At 37.2% G+C, this 19,810-nt stretch overlaps 2 protein-coding genes across 2 annotated transcripts; one reads left to right on the top strand and one right to left on the bottom strand.

Annotated features, from left to right (window-relative positions):
* The first annotated feature begins 7,557 nt into the window (after positions 1–7,557).
* LOC121785539 (transcription factor MYB86-like) lies at positions 7,558–9,626 on the top strand. Its single transcript, XM_042183993.1, has 3 exons — positions 7,558–8,048; positions 8,137–8,266; positions 8,597–9,626. The coding sequence occupies exons 1-3, from the start codon at positions 7,916–7,918 to the stop codon at positions 9,390–9,392; spliced, it is 1,059 nt and encodes a 352-aa protein (XP_042039927.1). The 5' UTR covers positions 7,558–7,915; the 3' UTR covers positions 9,393–9,626.
* A 1,916-nt stretch (positions 9,627–11,542) lies between these two features.
* On the bottom strand, positions 11,543–17,208 carry LOC121783690 (copper methylamine oxidase-like). Its single transcript, XM_042181836.1, has 12 exons — positions 16,705–17,208; positions 15,361–15,470; positions 14,945–15,250; positions 14,512–14,624; positions 14,094–14,424; positions 13,784–13,999; positions 13,448–13,684; positions 12,966–13,151; positions 12,697–12,837; positions 12,150–12,418; positions 11,986–12,067; positions 11,543–11,902 (listed from the first exon to the last, which is right to left on the bottom strand). The coding sequence occupies exons 1-12, from the start codon at positions 16,922–16,924 to the stop codon at positions 11,768–11,770; spliced, it is 2,346 nt and encodes a 781-aa protein (XP_042037770.1). The 5' UTR covers positions 16,925–17,208; the 3' UTR covers positions 11,543–11,767.
* Positions 17,209–19,810: the final 2,602 nt, after the last annotated feature.

The following is a 19,810-nucleotide window of genomic DNA, read 5'->3' as shown; positions in this document are numbered from 1 at the left end:
TTCACATGCACAACAAATTTGTATTAACTCTTAACCATTTTGGGTTGAGCTAATTTTGAGTTTATTAAGCCCAAATATGTAGTATTTGCTTTCTACACTATAGTAGATAAACTGAACATCCTTTTATTTTGTCTGACCAAATATAACTCGTTTTTTTTACTTTCCTCCTAATGGTTAATCTTTATTCACATGTAGTACAAAATTGAATTTTATTTTTTCTGCTACTAACTTTTTTTATCTGGGTGGATTTTTATTTTCCTCTATAGTAGTAACTGCAGATAATTGCAGGGAAAGGAACAGGTGAGGTGGACAAGACAAGACGAAGTGGATAATTGCAGAACTGTAGAGGAATGGACGTCTGTGGGAGTGCAGTTTCCAAAATATAATAGAATTTCAATTTCTGTGTCGTCTGTTCTCCAATCATTATATCCAGACGATAATATTTTTATTTTTTATTTCCTTTTTCATTTTTTACGAATAATTTGTCCATCATTTGCACACACACAAAATGTGAATCGGCCAAATAAATTTCTAATTGAATAATTTCTAATAGCAAAAGATCATCAAGTATAGATCGGTATATTTTACTCTGATAGTATTGACTAGTATATTACTTTCCATTCACTTTTTATTATAGTATATTTTTAAAATATGTGCCTAGTCAAAATTGATCTTGTATTAATGGACGGAGGGAGTATAATAAAAAATAAAAAATAGATCAAACTAATTAGTAAAATTTTAGTTATGAGAAATTAATTTGGTGCAATTAACTCTATGAAATATCGCAAATATGCATCATGCATTAACTTGATGCAAAATTTGCGATTCACTATTTAATGAAATATAGTAAGGGGTTAAATTGTGAAATATGAAACCAAAAACACATAAGCATGGTAGTAAATTTATCAAAATAACAAAAACAATCGTTCAATTATTTACCTTTAAACCATATACTATACAGTATCTTATATAATCCTCAAAATACTGAACATTTATTGGAGGAATCATTAGTTATTCACTTAATTGCTTAACCCTTTATATATTGGTTTCTTGAAATTTACTATATGACCAAAAAAATGCACTAATTATGCATAACATCATTTTCATCATCACCATCGTATCATCATGTATATTTAATGTCTCATAAACCTCACATATATGTGATTAACATATATATTTATTTTTTCCCTAAAAGTACAACCCCTTTGCCCATCGAATTCGATAATGATATTTCCAATTTCATATCAAGAATATGATGTAACTAATTTTGCCATTTTAAATACCAAACACTTGGAACATTTTTTAAAAATAATTCTTTCTTTTTATACTTAGCTTTTTTATTCAACAAAGAATTATCCACATACATATATGTTGCAATCCGAATTTGATTCGTGGACTCTACGCTTTCCTTTTTTCCAATCATTTTCTCTTTTTTCACTCTTCAAAATTGTTGGGCTTTGGTGTGGCTGGACCAACCATCGGCCCAAGTCATTATTGAGGGCCGAGCTCGATTAAGCTCGGCTAACACCGAACTCGATTAAGCTTCTCCAACACCGAGCTCGATTAAGCTCGGCTAACAACCGTTGTATTTGAACAGCTCGTTCAGTTACAACAATAAGTTTCTTCAGTTTTCAGTTTCACATCTTGTTTTTCTCCATATTCGTGTGATTCAAGAAACTAGATAGAGAAGTGAATACACTTTGTGATTCTTGAGCTAGCTAGGTGAGTGATCCACAATCGAGTTGTATTCTCCGATTGAGTAGCGAGCTAAGTGATAGTGTGTTGTAATCACCTTCGTTTGTTTTGTATTCGTAATAATATCGTCTCACATTTGTTCGTGAATCTCGCGTCGATTATGTTTTTGACTCTTCAAATTGGCGCCGTCTGTGGGAAAAGGAAAGAAATCGGCGCGATGTCTACGGCGAAATTCGAATTGGAGAAGTTTACGGGCAAGAATGACTTCGGTCTATGGAGATTGAAGATGAAGGCCGTGATGATGCAACAAGGGCTTTGGGAAATCGTCAAAAATGGGGAGGCCGACACCGCCAAGGGTGCGGATGAAAAGGTCGATCCAAAGGCTCAAGAACTTCAACAAAAGGCGTATAGCACTCTGATCCTGAGTCTCAGCGATCGAGTCCTGAGGGAGGTTTCGAAGGAGGAGACCGCTGCGGCAGTGTGGAGGAAGCTTGAGTCCATCTATATGACGAAGTCTCTTGCAAATCGCCTTCATCTGAAACAGAAGCTTTTCACCTTCCAGCTATCAGAGGCGAAGAGCATCTTGGAGCAGCTCGAAGATTTTGGTAAATGCGTGGATGATCTGGAGAACATCGATGAGCAGATCAAGGATGAAGATAAAGCACTTATGCTTCTCAATTCATTACCGAAGAGCTTCGAGCAATTCAAGGACGCTATACTCCTTGGAAGAGACTCCAAGATCACCTATGAAGAGGTGTATTCGGCCCTGAAATTGAAGGATTTTCAGAGTTCTTCAACAAGACTGCGTGATCAGGCTGGGGAAAGCTTGAACGTGAAAGCCAATATCAAGAAACCTGAAAAATGGAAGAGGCAGGGTTCTGAAAAATGGAAAGGAAAAGGCCAAAGGGAGTGGGATCAGAAGGAGTCCAGGTCTTGCAACTATTGCAAGAAACCTGGGCACATCAAGAAAAATTGCTGGGCCTTAAAGAAGAAGCAAGCTAATGGCGACTCTGATCAGAACACTGCTGACTGTGCAGCAGATTTGGAGCCGGCTCAGGTCATGAATGTGACTGAGAAGCCCATTGCAGACTCTTGGATCGTGGACTCCGGGTGCTCTTTCCACATATGCAGCCACAAGAAATGGTTTGAGAACCTGACTGAAGCACAGGGATCAGTCTTGCTCGGCAACAACCAGGTGTGTGTTGTTAAAGGCATTGGTAATATTCGTTTTAAGGTGCATGATGGTTCTATTAAATTGCTGACTGAAGTAAGGTATATACCTACTATTAAGAGGAACCTTGTATCTGTTGGTGTGCTTGAAATGAAAGGATTTTCTTGTGTATTTTCTGGTGGGAGTATGAGGATTATGAATGGTGGTGCTATTGTTATGTCAGCCTCTAGGATAAATAGATTATATTATCTGGAGGCTGAGGTCATTGTGGGAGATTCCTATGTTGCTGAGGAACAGAATCTGGTGTTGTGGCACAAGAGATTAGGCCATGTGGGTGATAAAGGGCTTAAAGAATTGATCAAGAAGGGCGTTTTTGCATGTGATGATAGGGAGAGTGTAAAAATGTGTGAGTCTTGCTTGCTGGGAAAAGGAAAGAAATTGCCTTTTGGCTCAGGAAAGCACAACTCCACAAGACCTCTGGATTATTGTCACAGTGATCTATGGGGTCCTAGCCCGGTTAATTCCATAGGTGGTGGAAGGTACTTCTTGAGTGTAGTAGATGACTATAGCAGGAAGGTTTGGGTATGGATCCTCAAGGAGAAATCAGACACATTCAGCAAGTTCAGTGTATGGTACAAGGCAGTTGAAGTTGAGAAAGGGTATGGCTTGAAGTGTCTGAGGACAGACAACGGGCTTGAGTTCCTATCAAGGGAATTTGATAACTTCTGTGTGCAAAGGGGAGTGAAGAGGCATAGGACAGCTCCGGGGAATCCACAACAAAATGGAACCGCGGAGAGAATGAATAGGACTCTCCTTGAGAGAGTAAGATGCATGATTTTTGAATCTGGAGTGCCTAAGAAATTCTGGGCAGAAGCTGTCTCCACAGCAGCCAAATTGATCAATAAATGTCCATGCTCAGCCATTGGTTTTGATACTCCAGATGGCAGATGGTATGGAAGCCTAGGAGGTTATGAGAAGCTTAGGATTTTTGGTTGTAGAGCCTTTGCTCACACAAGGCAAGGAAAGCTAGAACCTAGAGCACTAAAATGCATTTTCCTTGGCTACCAAGATGGTGCTAAGGCATATAGACTTTGGTGCACAGAAGAAGGAAATCAAAAGGTCATCATCAGTCGAGATGTCATTTTTGATGAGTCAACTATGCCATTCAAGCCTACTCTGCAGACAGAGACAACTCCAGAACCTGCTGGGGTCAGTTTTGATCAACTTGAACCAGAACATAGAGCCTCAGATGCTGCTGATTTCCAAGAGCCAATGATGTCCTCAGATGAGGAGAATGAGCAGCCTACTGATAATACTCCAGATGTCTCTGATCCAGAGCCACAAGTTCAGCAATATGCTCTGGCCAGAGACAGAACCAGAAGGGAAATCAGACCACCAGCAAGGTTCAGAGATGCAGATTTTGTATACTATGCCTTGTGTGTTGCAGAGGAGTTGGAGATCTCAGAACCAAGCACCTATAAGGAAGCTATTGGCAGCAAAGACAAAGAGAAATGGAAAATGGCTATGAAGGATGAGATAGACTCTCTCATCAAAAACAAAACTTGGATCCTAGTTCTCAGATCACAGATTCAACAAAGACCTATCTCTTGCAAATGGATTTACAAGAAAAAGGTGGAGGCCTCTGAGAATGATAGTATCAGATACAAGGCTCGCTTGGTTGCAAGGGGTTTCACACAGGAGGAGGGGATAGATTACACCGAGGTCTTCTGTGGTGAAACACAGCTCAATAAGGATACTCTTGGCAATTGTGGCTCGGAGAGATTGGGAATTGCAACAACTTGATGTAAAAACAGCTTTTTTGCATGGTGAGTTGGAGGAGACAATCTATATGGAGCAGCCACAAGGATTCATAAGGCCGGGAGATGAGGATAAGGTCTGTTGTTTGAAGAGAAGCCTCTATGGACTGAAACAAAGCAGCCGGCAGTGGTACCTGACTTTTGACAGGCAGATGGAGAGACTTGGCTTCAAGAAATCTGCCTTTGATAGCTGTGTTTACATAAGGTACAAGGGAGGTAAAGCTGTTGCTTACTTGTTACTTTATGTGGATGATATGCTTGTGGCAGGCCCTAGTAAGGCAGATGTGAAGCAAGTGAAGGAGGATTTGGAGGAAGCTTTTGAAATGAAGGACTTGGGAAATGCAAAGAGAATTCTTGGCATGGATATCATAAGAGAGAGAGCTGCTAGGAAGTTATGGTTGATGCAGCATAGCTACATCAAGAAGATGTTAATCAAATTTCAGATGATTGACTCTAGAAAGGTATCAACTCCAACAAGTCCACACTTCAAGCTCTCTGTCAGTCAGAAACCAGCTAATGATCAGGAAAGGAAGTTGATGTCTAAGGTGCCTTATGCAAGTATTGTTGGGAGTATTATGTACATGATGTTGTGTACTCGGCCTGATCTGTCACACGCCATAAGCCTGACCAGTAGATACATGGCAGACCCGGGTAGCACACATTGGCAAGCCTTGAAGTGGATAATGAAGTATTTGGTGGGCACGCAAGATTTGGGATTGTTGTTCTGCACAGCAGACGGTGAGGATGAGCTCATAGGCTACTGTGATGCAGACTATGCTGCAAATATTGATAGCAGAAAATCCCAATCTGCCTATATCTTCAAGCTCTTTGGTACAGCAATCAGTTGGAAGTCTAATCTCCAATCTGTGGTTGCGCTCTCTACAACGGAGGCAGAGTATATATCCTTAGCAGAAGCGGTTAAAGAAGCTAAATGGCTAAAGGGAATATTGGGGGATTTTGGTGTGGTGCAAGAGGCTGTAACTATCTTGTGTGACAGCAACAGCGCCATTAGCTTGGCCAAGCACCAGACTTTCCATGAGAGAAGTAAGCACATCGACATCAAACTTCATTTTGTAAGAGATGAGATAAGCAAAGGCGTGGTGGCAGTCAAGAAGGTCCACACCTCTGAAAATGCAGCTGACATGATGACTAAACCCCTACCAAGTGCTAAGTTCGAGCATTGTTTAGACTTGGTTAACTTGACTGCAAGAAGATGAGGGAATTTTGGTGAAGGTGGAGTTTTGGCTGGCCGGATGGTGGATGCAGCCAAGGTGGAGATTTGTTGGGCTTTGGTGTGGCTGGACCAACCATCGGCCCAAGTCATTATTGAGGGCCGAGCTCGATTAAGCTCGGCTAACACCGAACTCGATTAAGCTTCTCCAACACCGAGCTCGATTAAGCTCGGCTAACAACCGTTGTATTTGAACAGCTCGTTCAGTTACAACAATAAGTTTCTTCAGTTTTCAGTTTCACATCTTGTTTTTCTCCATATTCGTGTGATTCAAGAAACTAGATAGAGAAGTGAATACACTTTGTGATTCTTGAGCTAGCTAGGTGAGTGATCCACAATCGAGTTGTATTCTCCGATTGAGTAGCGAGCTAAGTGATAGTGTGTTGTAATCACCTTCGTTTGTTTTGTATTCGTAATAATATCGTCTCACATTTGTTCGTGAATCTCGCGTCGATTCTGTTTTTGACTCTTCAAAAATGTTATTATTTGGTTTTTTATTGGTGATATAAAAATTAAGCTATTATTTATCACAAATTTTACATTCGATCATTGATGTTTATCTATGGGTCTTATTAACATTTTTTCTTAAAATAAAACAAAAAAAAACGAGATTTTGAGATACGATTTTTCTTAATCATTTGCTACATATTTAAACTCATCATTCAAGCTATATCTAAGAAAAATACTAGTGAATAAACACGAAATGTAAACCTATATATATAAAACATAATTTTTTTACAAAACTTGATTTTATTACATTTCCTATTGTATATTTTTATTTAAGAACAATAATTATATAAAATTATATACTAGAATCAATTACTAATTTACAATGTTAATTAGTCATGCAAAAATATTCAATTTTAGTGGAAAAATCAGAAATAAAACATGTATTTATTTGTGTTGATAATGTCTTTTTAGCTATTTAATTTCAACAGCTACTTAACATGGAGGGCATCATTACTAGCAGAATACGAACTCTCGAATTTGTGTTGCCTAAATTCAAGATTAACATAAATGAGAGGCCCAAAATTAATGGAATTCAACCTACGTTTAATCCTATTTATCACAATGAAAATGATTGTGGGAATCGAAAATTACATCTAGCCATGATTAGAAAATTTTAGCGGTTGATGCATATCTTATTAAATTAACTCAACAAATAGGTTCCTATCTCATGATTATTGGAAATTAACATAATAAAATTCGTTGTGAATTCATTGCCTTCGTACATAGAGTGCAGTAACATTCTCACATTCTCAATCCTTTAATATGCCATGCCTTTTTTATAATCAATTTTTCAAAAATTTATGTAAATTATTATGCAAAAGCATCTGATAATTAACTGAAATTCTGAATCATATACACATATATTCTTGAATAAATTTTGGAAAACACAATCATACCATTTTTTTCATGGATCTACTAGTCCTAAATCACTATCTTGTACAAAAGTAAAATAGACCAGTACAAGAAATTATTGCATTTGAAGTTTGAAAATCAATGCATGTGTAGTCAAATGTCACGTTTAAATAGGTAGACATAAATGTATGCAGTTATAATTCTCCCTATCTTTTCTACTCCTATTAATTATTTTATCTAGATAGAGCTATCTTAATTTATAATCTAATCCAATGCAAAAGCATCACCAGAATTTGCTTAGAAACCACTTGATTGCTCTCTCTCTCTCTCTCATATGACTTCAATCTTAAGTATGATTTCTTTTTTCTTCTCTTAAACCCCTTTAAATCATCACAACATATTCTCAATGATATACGTGTTTGGTTCTACCATGTTGGGAACATGTTGTAGCTGTCACTATTAAGTCCCGATCTCGATAAAAGCTCGTTCGAGTTTGTTTTTCCTCTCTCTCAAGTCCCGGTCTCGATAAAAGCTCATTTTCCCTCTCAAGCCTTGACAAAAGCTTGTTTGAGTTCATTTTTCCTCTAGAGTCTCGATAAAAGCTCGTTTGAGTCCGTTTTTCGTCTCGGAGAGTGGGAAATGGGGCGGAATTCGTGTTGCGTGAAGCAGAAGCTGAGGAAAGGGCTGTGGTGCCCTGAAGAAGATGAGAAACTTCATAATTATATAACAAGATTTGGAGTTGGTTGTTGGAGCTCAGTGCCTAAATTAGCAGGTACAATTTATTTATTTATTTTTTTTTTGCATTTTGAAATTGAAATTAATCGATTATAGTGATTGAATTAATTGATTGATTCATGCAGGATTGCAAAGATGTGGGAAAAGCTGTAGATTGAGATGGATCAACTACTTGAGGCCTGATCTCAAAAGAGGAATGTTTTCACAACAAGAGGAAGATCTCATCATTAATCTCCATGAAGCTCTAGGCAACAGGTCTTTTTTTTATTAATTTATTAAATTTTATATATAAAAGTATGAATCCATTTTTATCACGAGAATGTGAGATCCACTTTTAATTATTCGATCACGATCATCTACATCGAACGCATTATCTTGTTGGATGAATGCAACACTTGCGTTCGAACCCCATAAGGGGCGAGATTTTCAGTTTCTTAACGTAGTTATGTTTCAGTGGCGAATGCAGTAATTTTACAATTTAGTTCTAGTAATAAGAGTATTTACTTGAATGTAGTAATTTTATTTTACGAGAACATAGATGTAACCATTGATAATTTTGGGTGCGGTTTTCAAATTTTGGTGCAGATGGGCTCAGATTGCAGCGCAATTGCCGGGAAGGACAGACAACGAGATCAAGAATTTTTGGAACTCGAGCCTTAAGAAGAAGCTACTGAAGCAAGGGGTCGATCCCAACACACACAAACCGATGATGATCAAAGATGAGAGAGAAAGCAGCGGCGATTTGAGTTCTTCATCGCTGCAGAATATTCTGCAGCCTCAGCGTCAGGTCGGGCTCCAAACCTCAGGTTCGGAAACGTACAGCCTCAGCAGCCTGCTGTGCAACACCAATGCAGCAGGGAAAATGCGGGAGAATTGTTCGAACAAACAAGTCTACGATCCTCTCTTCTTGTCTGAATTCCAAGCCAGCGTGGATCCCGATGGATTCCAATCCACCTCTCTCTCTCATTGCCAACAGAATCTTTTCCAGAGAGAGAATAACAACAACAATAATTCTAATAATAATAATAATAATAATAATAATCCAATTTGTGGATTCAATTCAATGCCAGACTTGACCAATTTCGATCACCACAATTTGGGGAAATTGGTGATGAATGAAGCTAAAGAGAGCTCAATTTTGAACTTTCAAAGCGCAATGATGATGCAGACGAACAACAACAACGACAACAACAACAGCAGCAACGCGTTTTCATGGGACGGGAAGCTGGATTCGGTTTTCCAGTTCCAATTCAGTGGGATTCAGATTGAAGAAAGGGGTGATTTGAAGCTTCCGAATCAGATTTCGGATGATGATTTTGGTGCATACGTGTTTGATCATCGTATAGAGATTGGAAATGTACATGAAGGAAAATACGTATAAATACAGAAGAAGAAGAAGAAGAAGAAGAAGAAGAAGAAGAAGAAAGTAGAGGTGTAGAAGGATTTGATTCGGACATTACATTAGATTCCTACGTCGTTTGTTTGGTTTGAGGATTGGTAAAAGTGATGTTTCAACAGTTTAATTATGGGAGGAAAGAAAAATGGTGAAGTTTTGTTTTAGTGATGTGGTCCAAAATCAATTATTGTTATCCAATGGTAGTTTGATTTGCTGGCATACATACATTCTAAGTAAAAGTCCCACACAAAATTGGTTATGCTTTTTTGTGATGTATGTTGCTTGTTTATATTCTTGTGTGGTACGTACGTTTTGTAGTCTAGTTGGATGTGTCTTAGTCTCGTATTTTATTTCATTGTCGAAATGTATATGGAAAATGGATATATCTGGAAATGTGAGTTTGGCGGTCCCGTGTGGGGCCGAATGGCTTAAGTTAACGGTGCATTGATTCGGTTTAGAACTGGATCGATGGTTCTGAATTTTGAATTTGTAAATGGCCTTGGCAAACCCACCCGGAATTGGCTTTAACCAGATCCATAACAACCAATTTTGATTTAAATCTAAATGGAAAATCTTCTTTCCAAGTGATTCTGGTTCCGATTTTTCGGAACCAAAACCACTTATTTGAACTAGCCACATCACTAGCCTGAGCTCTCAACCAAGCAAAAGTTTTTTTACAATTTCTTTATTTAATAATTATCAAATTATCAGGGTATTGTAGTATAAATTACTTGTACAGTATCCCTTGTCAGCAATTTAGCAGATTATATAGAAAGAAAATTGTTTATTTTAATTTCAAAACACAAAATTTAGAAAATTTAACACATATGAGCCATTTTTATGCATTCGCCTCTGAATATGCGTGCACCAAATAAGAATGATTGAAGTTGTAACTTTATTTATCAATTTTTGAAAGAAGAATAATAAAAAAGCTTATGAAAGCATCTGATGTAAAGTTGTGTTTAGTTGAAGGCGGTAATTAGTCTTAATCACGGCATTAATTTCAAAATCAATTTTCACACACTGATTAAGACAGAATGAAATGAGAGATTTTGTGTTTACTTTAATTTTGTTCTGACTTTTGAGGTAAAAATTATTTCTAACTGGAACTTGTTAATGGTGGCTAATAAATATGATATGCATGTCCCACACTCGAAGCATTAATATTTTGTTAAGTGCATAATACTCCTATAAGATATTTTACATATAAAATCCCAGAGAAAAACTAATCGATTAATTAACATTAAATTTGATTTAATCGAAGGACGTGGTTTACAAAACGGAAACATATTTTCATTTATACAAAAGGTGCTAGTATTAAATTCATTTATGTGTGTGCCCATTATCATTTATTTCCTTTTAATTAATTATGTAATTAGTGGTTGGTTGATGATGATTGTATTACCTTGACTATATGCAATTAATAATTTTTAGAATTATAAATATGATGACAACGACGAATCACAACTCAATTGGCAAAGCGTTTTTCAACAGACGAGGGTTCGATCATCTTATGTATGTTATAAGGCCGATTTGTTGTTTACAAAACGTTCCAGCCGAAACAAAGACCAGCAACATAACATCATAAAATAATCCGTTCAAAATTAAAACAGCAATAAAAACAACGAAATCAGCATGGAACAAAAGCAAAGTCTCCATGTGTATGTTTCGAAGCCCGAAGTGATAAAATTTTTTTTCTCTATTTTAATACTCGCAACAATTTCAACTAAACTCTTGTTCCCGTGTCATTCAAAATGGACATCTAGACCGAGATAGAGGGGTAGAAATCAAGCCAATGGCGTATGGCGTGAGGTTCATACTAAATTGACCATTCATAGTTGCACACGTAAGGGAATAGACTGAGCCTTCTTTGTCGAATGTAAGAAAAAAACACAAAGTCATTTTTTTGTCTTAATTTAGGTAATAACGTTTTGGTCCTCACATGAAGAATCTCCGGAATCAGAAACTGAGAGATGGAAAGAGCCTTTCCAACTAATTTCCCTATCATTTGAAAGATACACCACTTAGGACCAGTGGTCTCACTCTCACTCACCTAAGAGAGAGAGACTGCCCACCACTTCTCATTTTCAATTTTTTTTTTCTTTTAAAAATTATGTTTTTTTCTAAAAAAAAAGTAAAAATAACAGATCATTATTCAAGAGAGGTAGCAACAAAGTCTGGAAATACATATTCATGTTCAGGCGAGCGAAAAGCACGAACTCAGAAAGAGTTCGACAACGGGTACGATGAAACAATACTGTCTGCAAAAGAGAACTAGTCTCTACTAAACTGGGATGCAGGTATGTACAGGCACGGAGAATTCATCCAACATGGTTATCGAATAACGTGTTTCATTCCCTTCAAATCTTTGAAATGAGAATAGGTGAACTTGCCTTAGCAACGCCGTTTTCTTTGACATCGTTCTCTTTTGGATCCATCTCCCAGGCACTGGGTGGCACATCCACTGCAGGAGAACAATTGAAGAATCCGTGCGGCTGCAACAAATAGCGAAGCAATAGAAGTGTTATGAATGTGATAAGAAAATATATGAGAGTGAGTGAACATTCATAAAACGTACCTGAAGCACGAAACCAATGTGCTCCACGGGCATAACAGGCCAGTCTTCCAGTCGAGGAACATGCGTGATGCCAAAGATGTACCTATGTAAATAAAAATAACCCAAAAATTCAGTCAGAGATGAAGTGTTTAACTGCGAATACTACAAATAGTTATGTTTCTCACCAGAGAACGATATCATTTTCCTCCAAAGGCCGATTCTGCTTCACCCATGAAGCCAATCCTTCACCGGCACGTGGATTTTGGTTGGGAAACTCTCCTCCAGGGAAATCCTCTCCACGCGCATATTGTGTAACCCACAGATTATGCTTCAAAAATGCAGCTCTTCTCAGAAATTTAGCCTCGGGTCCAGCCAGTGGAAGACAATTTGAACCAGGCACCAGTTTGTAGCCTGTCAGTTTTCCAGTCCGATTCACAGTTCTTGTGTTCCTTATCTGAATGGAAACACGCGATAACATTATCAGACAGAACTTAAAGTGATCTCATGTAATAGTCACAAGATGATATGGATTCTATCCAGCTTTAAAAAGGAAGCAAGTAGGAACATACAGAAGACTCTTTCAGTCGTTTCTAGCGAAACGGAAAACTTTCTAGCTAAGTAATATAACCAGATAGAGGGCAAAGAAATCTCCCTCGTCGAAAAAGGGTAAGCACACAAAATACTTTTGGTGGGTACAGGTGTTCAGAACATAATATGTGTCAGGGTGCTTACAATCCAGTGGCGGCCAGATAAGGGATCACAATCACGCATTGCCTCTAATTCGGATCTAAGGACAGTTTCCTCAGCATAGAATGCATTATTGTGAACATTGTCCTTTCCAGGTTCTTCAACTCTGACATTCACTTCAACAACCTGAAGAACGGGAATAGTAACATAACATTACGAGTCGAACCTTGTTTATCAGTCTTGGAAATGAAGCACATCAATCATCAATGTTTCCATCAATATAGCAAGTAAATAACTGATTCTGGGCCAGATACCTGATTGTGTGCTTCCCCAGGTTTACAGTCAACAGCCATATCCATACGAGAAACAAAGAAATGCTGATGAACAGGAGCATATAATCCAGGAGCAATGGTTGTACCATATTTTCTAAATTCACCGGGCTGCAGAGCCCCTAAACTGAGGATCCCAGTAAGTTTAACTTCAGCTTCAATCTTCCCATCCTGGAATCAAGAATACACTACTTTAATTCTATCATACATTATTTGTTCAGACAGCTTTCGCCTTAACATATATACTACTCTATTTATCACATTTAACAGATAATCTGTCTCGACATTCTGTTTTCTATTTGTTAATCCAGTCCTTGTATATTGCTGACTGAAGTTATACTCCTACTAGGTTCCAGAGAAAAACAAGAAATGAAACATCACGTTGTTAGAGTCTGTTTCTGTTTCTATCTTCTATCATCATATACGAAGATATAGTACAGCTACTGTTAGGAATGCATTCTACTTGCCTGGTAAAGGTGCCAATAAAATCCATACTCATAGTTAGCCACAGTGCAGAAAAAAGAAACAGTAAGACGCCTTGATCTTCGGACTTCAGCCATGCCAGTTCTCCAATCTTGATGCTTCCATAGGACTCCATGATCCTCTTCATGCACGCATACACAGTTTTCAATTGTCTCAACTCCTCCGGTAAAGTTTGTAAAATGAGCATCAAAGTACTTTATATATCCCAAGCAATCACATCCCTAAATAGGAAACGTGACTTAGACAAGAGTTACACACTGAGATGAAGATTGCAGTGAACTAAGCAAAATGATAATCAAATAAAAATAAGAATTTGAAACCTTCTTCAGAGAATGGGCATTCTTGCCCAGACCATCTTCCCCTGCATCAAATGCGTTTTTCCTGTAATGAGGGTCATTAGGATCACCATAGGGCACAACCATCTCCACAAAACTCAACCTATGCGCTATAGGTCTCCTTCCCCGGCTACCATCAACATAGGCAACAGAATGAATGACCAGACCCTCCCTTGGAGTGAAACCAATGCGAAAGTTCCACTGTTAACCAAAATATCAACAGTGATTTTGACTAAACTCGGGCTGATTATGTGCATGTGTGAGTGTGTTCAGTTAGTAATAAAGAGAAAAAAACCTTCTGCCATTCTACGTAATTCCCATTGATGCGAAAACTTGGACCTTCAGGCTGAACAATTTGAAGAGATTTCACATCACTTCTATCTACTCCTCCCCTTGTTTCACCAGGAGTATAATTTCTCAGAGGATCAGCCGGGGGCAAAGGAACAAGCTTGCGATCTTCAAACTCGATTACCACCATATTTTGCATATCAACAAGAACGTGAATTCCTTCTACAGGACGCGCATAACCATTTTCCAGTGGGCAGTCACTCTCTGTCCGGCAAAACACAAGTGGTTTTGCAAGTCTACGACTAGGAGCATCAGCCTCGCTGTGGTATCCAACACACCTGCAGTAGGAATTTCACCAATCAGATCACTAAGTGAGTATACTAACAAGGTCGTTTCCCGAGCATGTCATCATCTGCAAAACTAACCATGGGTCAACCATGACAAGGTCCATGTCATGAATCCCCCTCTTCTTCATTGCTTCTATAAAAGGAGGGTAATCTTTAACAATAGCTTCACATTCTGCATATTCTGTAGCATCCTGCAGTTGGAATACGAAAGAAATTACCAAATGAAGTGGACAAGCATTGTGTCACAGAGAAGACAAAGGCCAAAAATGAGCCCCACAAAGCACATGCAACAATTAATTCATCAATGAACTAACATTTATCTTTTTTTCACAAAAACACATGCTACATGACATATTAGCTACATGTATAAAGAATGCTCTGAATCCAAATTATGAGAATAGTGTGTTAAAGTATTCCTGCAATCAAAAAATGATCACAAATGATATTGCGATGCCCACAATGTCCTGAGCTAAAACAAATGCACTGAAAGAAGATCAATCTAGTACGATACCATTGGTGGCTGAACATCTGGAACAATTTCAGAGGATACAACTTTTCCTCGATGATGTCCACCTCGAGTAGTTGCATGCACTTCTGTCAACTCAACGATCCACAAACTAGTCTCATTGGACTTCTTATTGTAGACAACTAATCTGGCTCTCCTTGGTGGGAGCTTACTAGGTATTGCAGGCCCTCCTTTGGTTCTAGCCAACAATGATGGTTGGAAAGGAGGAAAGAAATAAGCATCTGCAAGTGCAACAACATACTTTTCTGGTTCCAACAGAACAACTTCAACAAACCTCATGCTATCTCTGACCTAAATAAACAAGGTACAAGTCACAGGATGACCAAATTACAATAGCAGTAATTAAGTAACATGACATTATAATTGCATGGACATCGTATCAATGAAAAGTGATTTCAGACCTCAGGGGTGGCCCCAGCTGCTCTGACAGTTGCCACAGCCACAGAGATTTCAGTAGCAGATAAGGGATCTAAAGGATGTTTTGTTTGAGCCCTTGTCATGACTTGGACCCCTGAAAAAACAAAGCATTGATAATTAACCAAGTCCTTCAAGCAGGTTCTATTCATAACAAAAAGTTCAAAAGGGATTTAACATCATAAAAATTCCACAAAATTGAAAGATTAGCTCTGAGATGTTCATAGAGATAACATACAATTCTACACATCCGTGTATACAAGAAATTGCTGATGGCAAGTAGTGGTAAGAAATATAACTATAAACAAGAATAATGGAAGCAAAGCATTATAGCACGTGTAACTACACTAAGACCTTCAAGTATTTCCAACTACATATACATAAGTGATACAAGAATGCCATTTAAAAAAAGGGGTTATTAGCCTAAGCCCTGTGTGAAAAAATAAGACTAGAGGAAAAGAAACAGAGTAATTGAACTGAAATAACAATTTATTCTTTTCACATCAAGTATTTCAGTATGACTTGTAAGATTTCAAAAAGCACACCTTTTGAAGTCATCAAACCAATTACACACTCCCTTATTGTCAATTGATAAAGATAGCAATATGAGATGGACACATAATGATGAGTTTCATATCAAGCTTGTCTTCTAATGATGATTATCATAAACTAGGCCTCCATCCTTTACTTCATAATGACACTCACCAACACTTTCATACACTGGAATATCAAACATAGAGCAGTAATAGACCATAAAATAATCCACAAAGATGACAAGGTCTCAAAAGCACAAACAAGAACAATCCAATGAAAAAATGTGGAGTAAAGTTAATGTTTACGAAAACAGCCAAAGAACACCCAATTTTTTGTGGGCCTCACTCTTCCATCAACTCCAAATCACATAGTAAAATTTAACTTTCAATAAGACTTTCTGATCACTAACTTTTTGCACAATCAAGTTCTGTTCTCTTTTTTGTGACTGTACGGAGAAAACACAGCTTGAAATGCAGATAATGAACATCAAAGGAGAATCTCTTTGATATCTATTTTCCAAACCTTGATGCCGTCCACAAAAAAAACATCAAAAGTGATAATTACGCAGCAAAATTCAATACCATGCCAGAGTACAGAGATAGATACAGAGTCACTCGATAGTCCTATCAACCACCTAATATAAAAATCACATAATTTCAACACAGAGAAGAATCAAGATCTCGATCAATGCACACCACATGCACACAAACCAAAACAAGGCAATACACATCAACGCCAAAACGGAATCAAAGACGAAAGGGCAAAAAAACAAATTCAAGATCGCATTTGATTAAGACCTTTCGCTGCGGCATTGGAAGAAGGCTCAGTTCTAATCAAGGCCGGGGCCGCCGCCGGCTTCTTCTTCTGATCCTCAGCGGCGGGAGGCACTGTCCAATCCGTGGCGGAGACCGACTCGCGACGGACTAGGGCGGCCGAATCGCCGGCGCCGGCAGCTGGAGGAGCGCCGGCGCAGTAGCTCGGAGGAGTAAGCGTCGCCTCTTTCGGAGCTGTGGCCATTGCAACTGGTTCGCAATCTCACCGAGTCCACCGCAATGAACGTCGCAATTCAGTGACATACAGCAAGCAATCGAGCTCCTTCACTCCACCAACCACAACCTATTCAGATACCGATTGATTCGTGTGCTGTAACGGAAAACGGAGTGAAGTGAATGCGAAAGCTAGGGATTGATTCTGTGATCGACGATTTGCGTGTATCTAATTGTATGTATAGGCTGTTTTTTCCTATTAATGGAGAGAGAGAGAGAGAGAGAGAGATCCACGTGAAGGTGAAGGGGCTTTAAAAAGGTTAAATTTTGGAGGAAAAAATTTATTTGCATTTAATTTTTAACCATTTTATCCTTTAAATTTTGCTGTTTTGTTTTATGAGAGATAAGTAAGAGTGATAGGCGCATTTGCTTTTAGATACCCCAACTAACCATATTTTGCTTGATAAGGCCATGATTATTGGATATTTAACTTCATTTCCGATTTGCTTTGTGAATAATGTACCATTACCAGTGAAGGAAATTACAACTAATGTCACGAGGGTTCGAACTTGACCTCTCATGCAATAATGTCTAAGCTCCTTGCCGCTAATACAAAGGCACTGGACAATGCTGGGTTTAATGATTAACAAATGGGAGTTGCTTATTTTGAACAAGAATGGGAATGTAAATTTATTTGTTATGATTCGACAAGCTTTATATTTGTAGGTTGTAATTAAAGATACTTCCTCTGTCCGTGAATAGAATTCCCGTTTTTCCATTTTACTCCGTCCGCGAATAGGAGTCCCGGTTCACTTTTACTATAAATGGTAATAGGGTCACATCTTCCACTAACTCATTCCACTCATATTTTATTTAAAATAATATATACAAGTGAGACCCTTATTCCACTAACTTTTTTTCCACCACTTTTCTTAACATTTCTTAAAACTCATGCCGCCCATAAATGAGACTCCTAATGGTGGACGGGAGAATATTAATTAAGTGTATTTTAATAATATATAATATTTAAAATATGGAATCTTTGGATTTAATATGACAAATTTATTTTATGATTTAGTAAATGAAACGAGTCTATATATACCAGCGTTTTGGATATATAAATATGGTATATGTGTAGTAATTTTTATTTACATATATGATAATGAAATATTTATAATTCGGAATTTTTGGATTGCAATATGACAAATTTATTTATGGTTTCGTAAATGGAACGAGTCTATACGTATTAAATTTTGTCGCATAATTCTAAATGATGAGGTAAGGAAGTGTTTATACACAATAAATGAATTTTCTTTTGTCACATTTGACAGTGATAGATGAATGTACGAAAATATATTTTGTATACAAATTTGGACCTTGTTGCTGGCATAATTATAACTAATGAAAATGAAATAATGGCCTACAAAAGATTCATTTTTTTTTACACCTAGCTACCACTAACACAAAAAAATATACTAAAAATTGACATACGTAATTATGCATGCAGTGAACCTATAAATTACTAATCCCTCCGTCTACAAAGAATACGAACTATTTCCTTTTTCGTCTGTCCCTAAATAGTATGAACTTTCTAATTTTGAAAATTTCAAACAACATATACATCATTTTTTTACAACTTATAACATTATAATAATGTGGACCTCACTCTCCACTAATATTATTTCCACTACCATTTCTCTCTCTTTCTCTTACTTTTTTCTCTAATTTATTAAAACTCGTACTGAACACAAAGTTCATACTCTTTGGGGACGGAGGGAGGGAGTATCATAATAACTCCGCTCTTACGTATGTAGTGAACCTATAATTGATTTTTTAGTGACAATTATGGGTTGTATATGTAAAGATGAACCAAATTGATTTCTAACTCAACAGAAAAAAAGGTTTTTATTTAATCATTAGGTTATCGTCAGAACATTACACTAGTCATAAAATGATTAAATAGTATCATTTGAAACATTTTCTATATTTGTACATTTATATATACTATTCCATATAAGAGCATAATATCATGTGAATTATTTCCAGGGAAAATTACCAGTTCGTAGATTTTGGCCAAACTCCTATTTGTCCCATAATTTTAGAAGTCGATTATAAGAATTATGAAATTTTACATTTTTTCATTTTTTATTGTAAAAATAGATTATCCGTGATTTTTTTTTCCGAACCATTTAGCAAATAACTCAACCACGTCGTCAATTTAAAATACGTTTACGCCAAATCAACAATAAACTGGAAGTCGGAATATATGATTATGGAAAAACAAGAAACTTATTAAAATTGATGATTTTTGTAACTGATTTTTCAAGTTGCAAAATGATCAGAATTTGATCAAAATTCACTATTTTTCTGACTTTATTTCTGTGAAGTAGCTCAAATTTTTTACGATATGATAGATAAAGGCATGAGACATGGACTAGCAGCTGATCACCAATTAATAATTCGATTTATCAAATATATTAAACCCCACATCACTAATATTAAATCTTCATTATTTTGAGCTAGGCTGTCTCCTCGTCACCAAGCCATCGGTGACGAAAGTGAGATACAAAAACATTATTCTTATACCAGATTTAAATTATTATAAAAATATAAAAATCAGCCCAGATTTTGGTGTTACATGCATTAATTATGTATCAAGTTGCAAGTACCAAAGTGGGGAGATCAGTGTTGTGTACTTGAATTATTAAATCAAAACAAAACAAAGCAAAGGCCAAGAAGATTCCAACCCCATATTTTTAAGATTCCACTACAATAATTGAGGTTGCCTTTCCCAGCCACTATTTAACAATATTATCAAATTAGTTTATCTATACCTTGCTTTCGTGGCCATGACTAATGTTTGTCAAGTTATTATCAAAATCTAATCTTGATTTCAACTACTATGACTTTGATCGGT

The sequence above is a fragment of the Salvia splendens genome, chromosome 21, assembly GCF_004379255.2.
Source record: "Salvia splendens isolate huo1 chromosome 21, SspV2, whole genome shotgun sequence".
Lineage (NCBI taxonomy): Eukaryota > Viridiplantae > Streptophyta > Magnoliopsida > Lamiales > Lamiaceae > Salvia > Salvia splendens.
Note: the sequence above shows the minus strand (reverse complement) of the source record. Positions and strands in the feature narration are given on the sequence as shown.

Excerpts from the sequence above, each read along its gene's own strand:
- LOC121785539 (XM_042183993.1), top strand. The coding sequence starts at position 7,916 with ATGGGGCGGAATTCGTGTTGCGTGAAGCAGAAGCTGAGGAAAGGGCTG. Across the intron at positions 8,049-8,136 it reads CTCAGTGCCTAAATTAGCAG|GATTGCAAAGATGTGGGAAA; the intron begins GTACAATTTATT and ends TGATTCATGCAG. Across the intron at positions 8,267-8,596 it reads CATGAAGCTCTAGGCAACAG|ATGGGCTCAGATTGCAGCGC; the intron begins GTCTTTTTTTTA and ends ATTTTGGTGCAG.
- LOC121783690 (XM_042181836.1), bottom strand. The coding sequence starts at position 16,924 with ATGGCCACAGCTCCGAAAGAGGCGACGCTTACTCCTCCGAGCTACTGC. Across the intron at positions 15,251-15,360 it reads CAGCTGGGGCCACCCCTGAG|GTCAGAGATAGCATGAGGTT; the intron begins GTCTGAAATCAC and ends TTGTTTATTTAG. Across the intron at positions 14,625-14,944 it reads CAGATGTTCAGCCACCAATG|GATGCTACAGAATATGCAGA; the intron begins GTATCGTACTAG and ends TTCCAACTGCAG.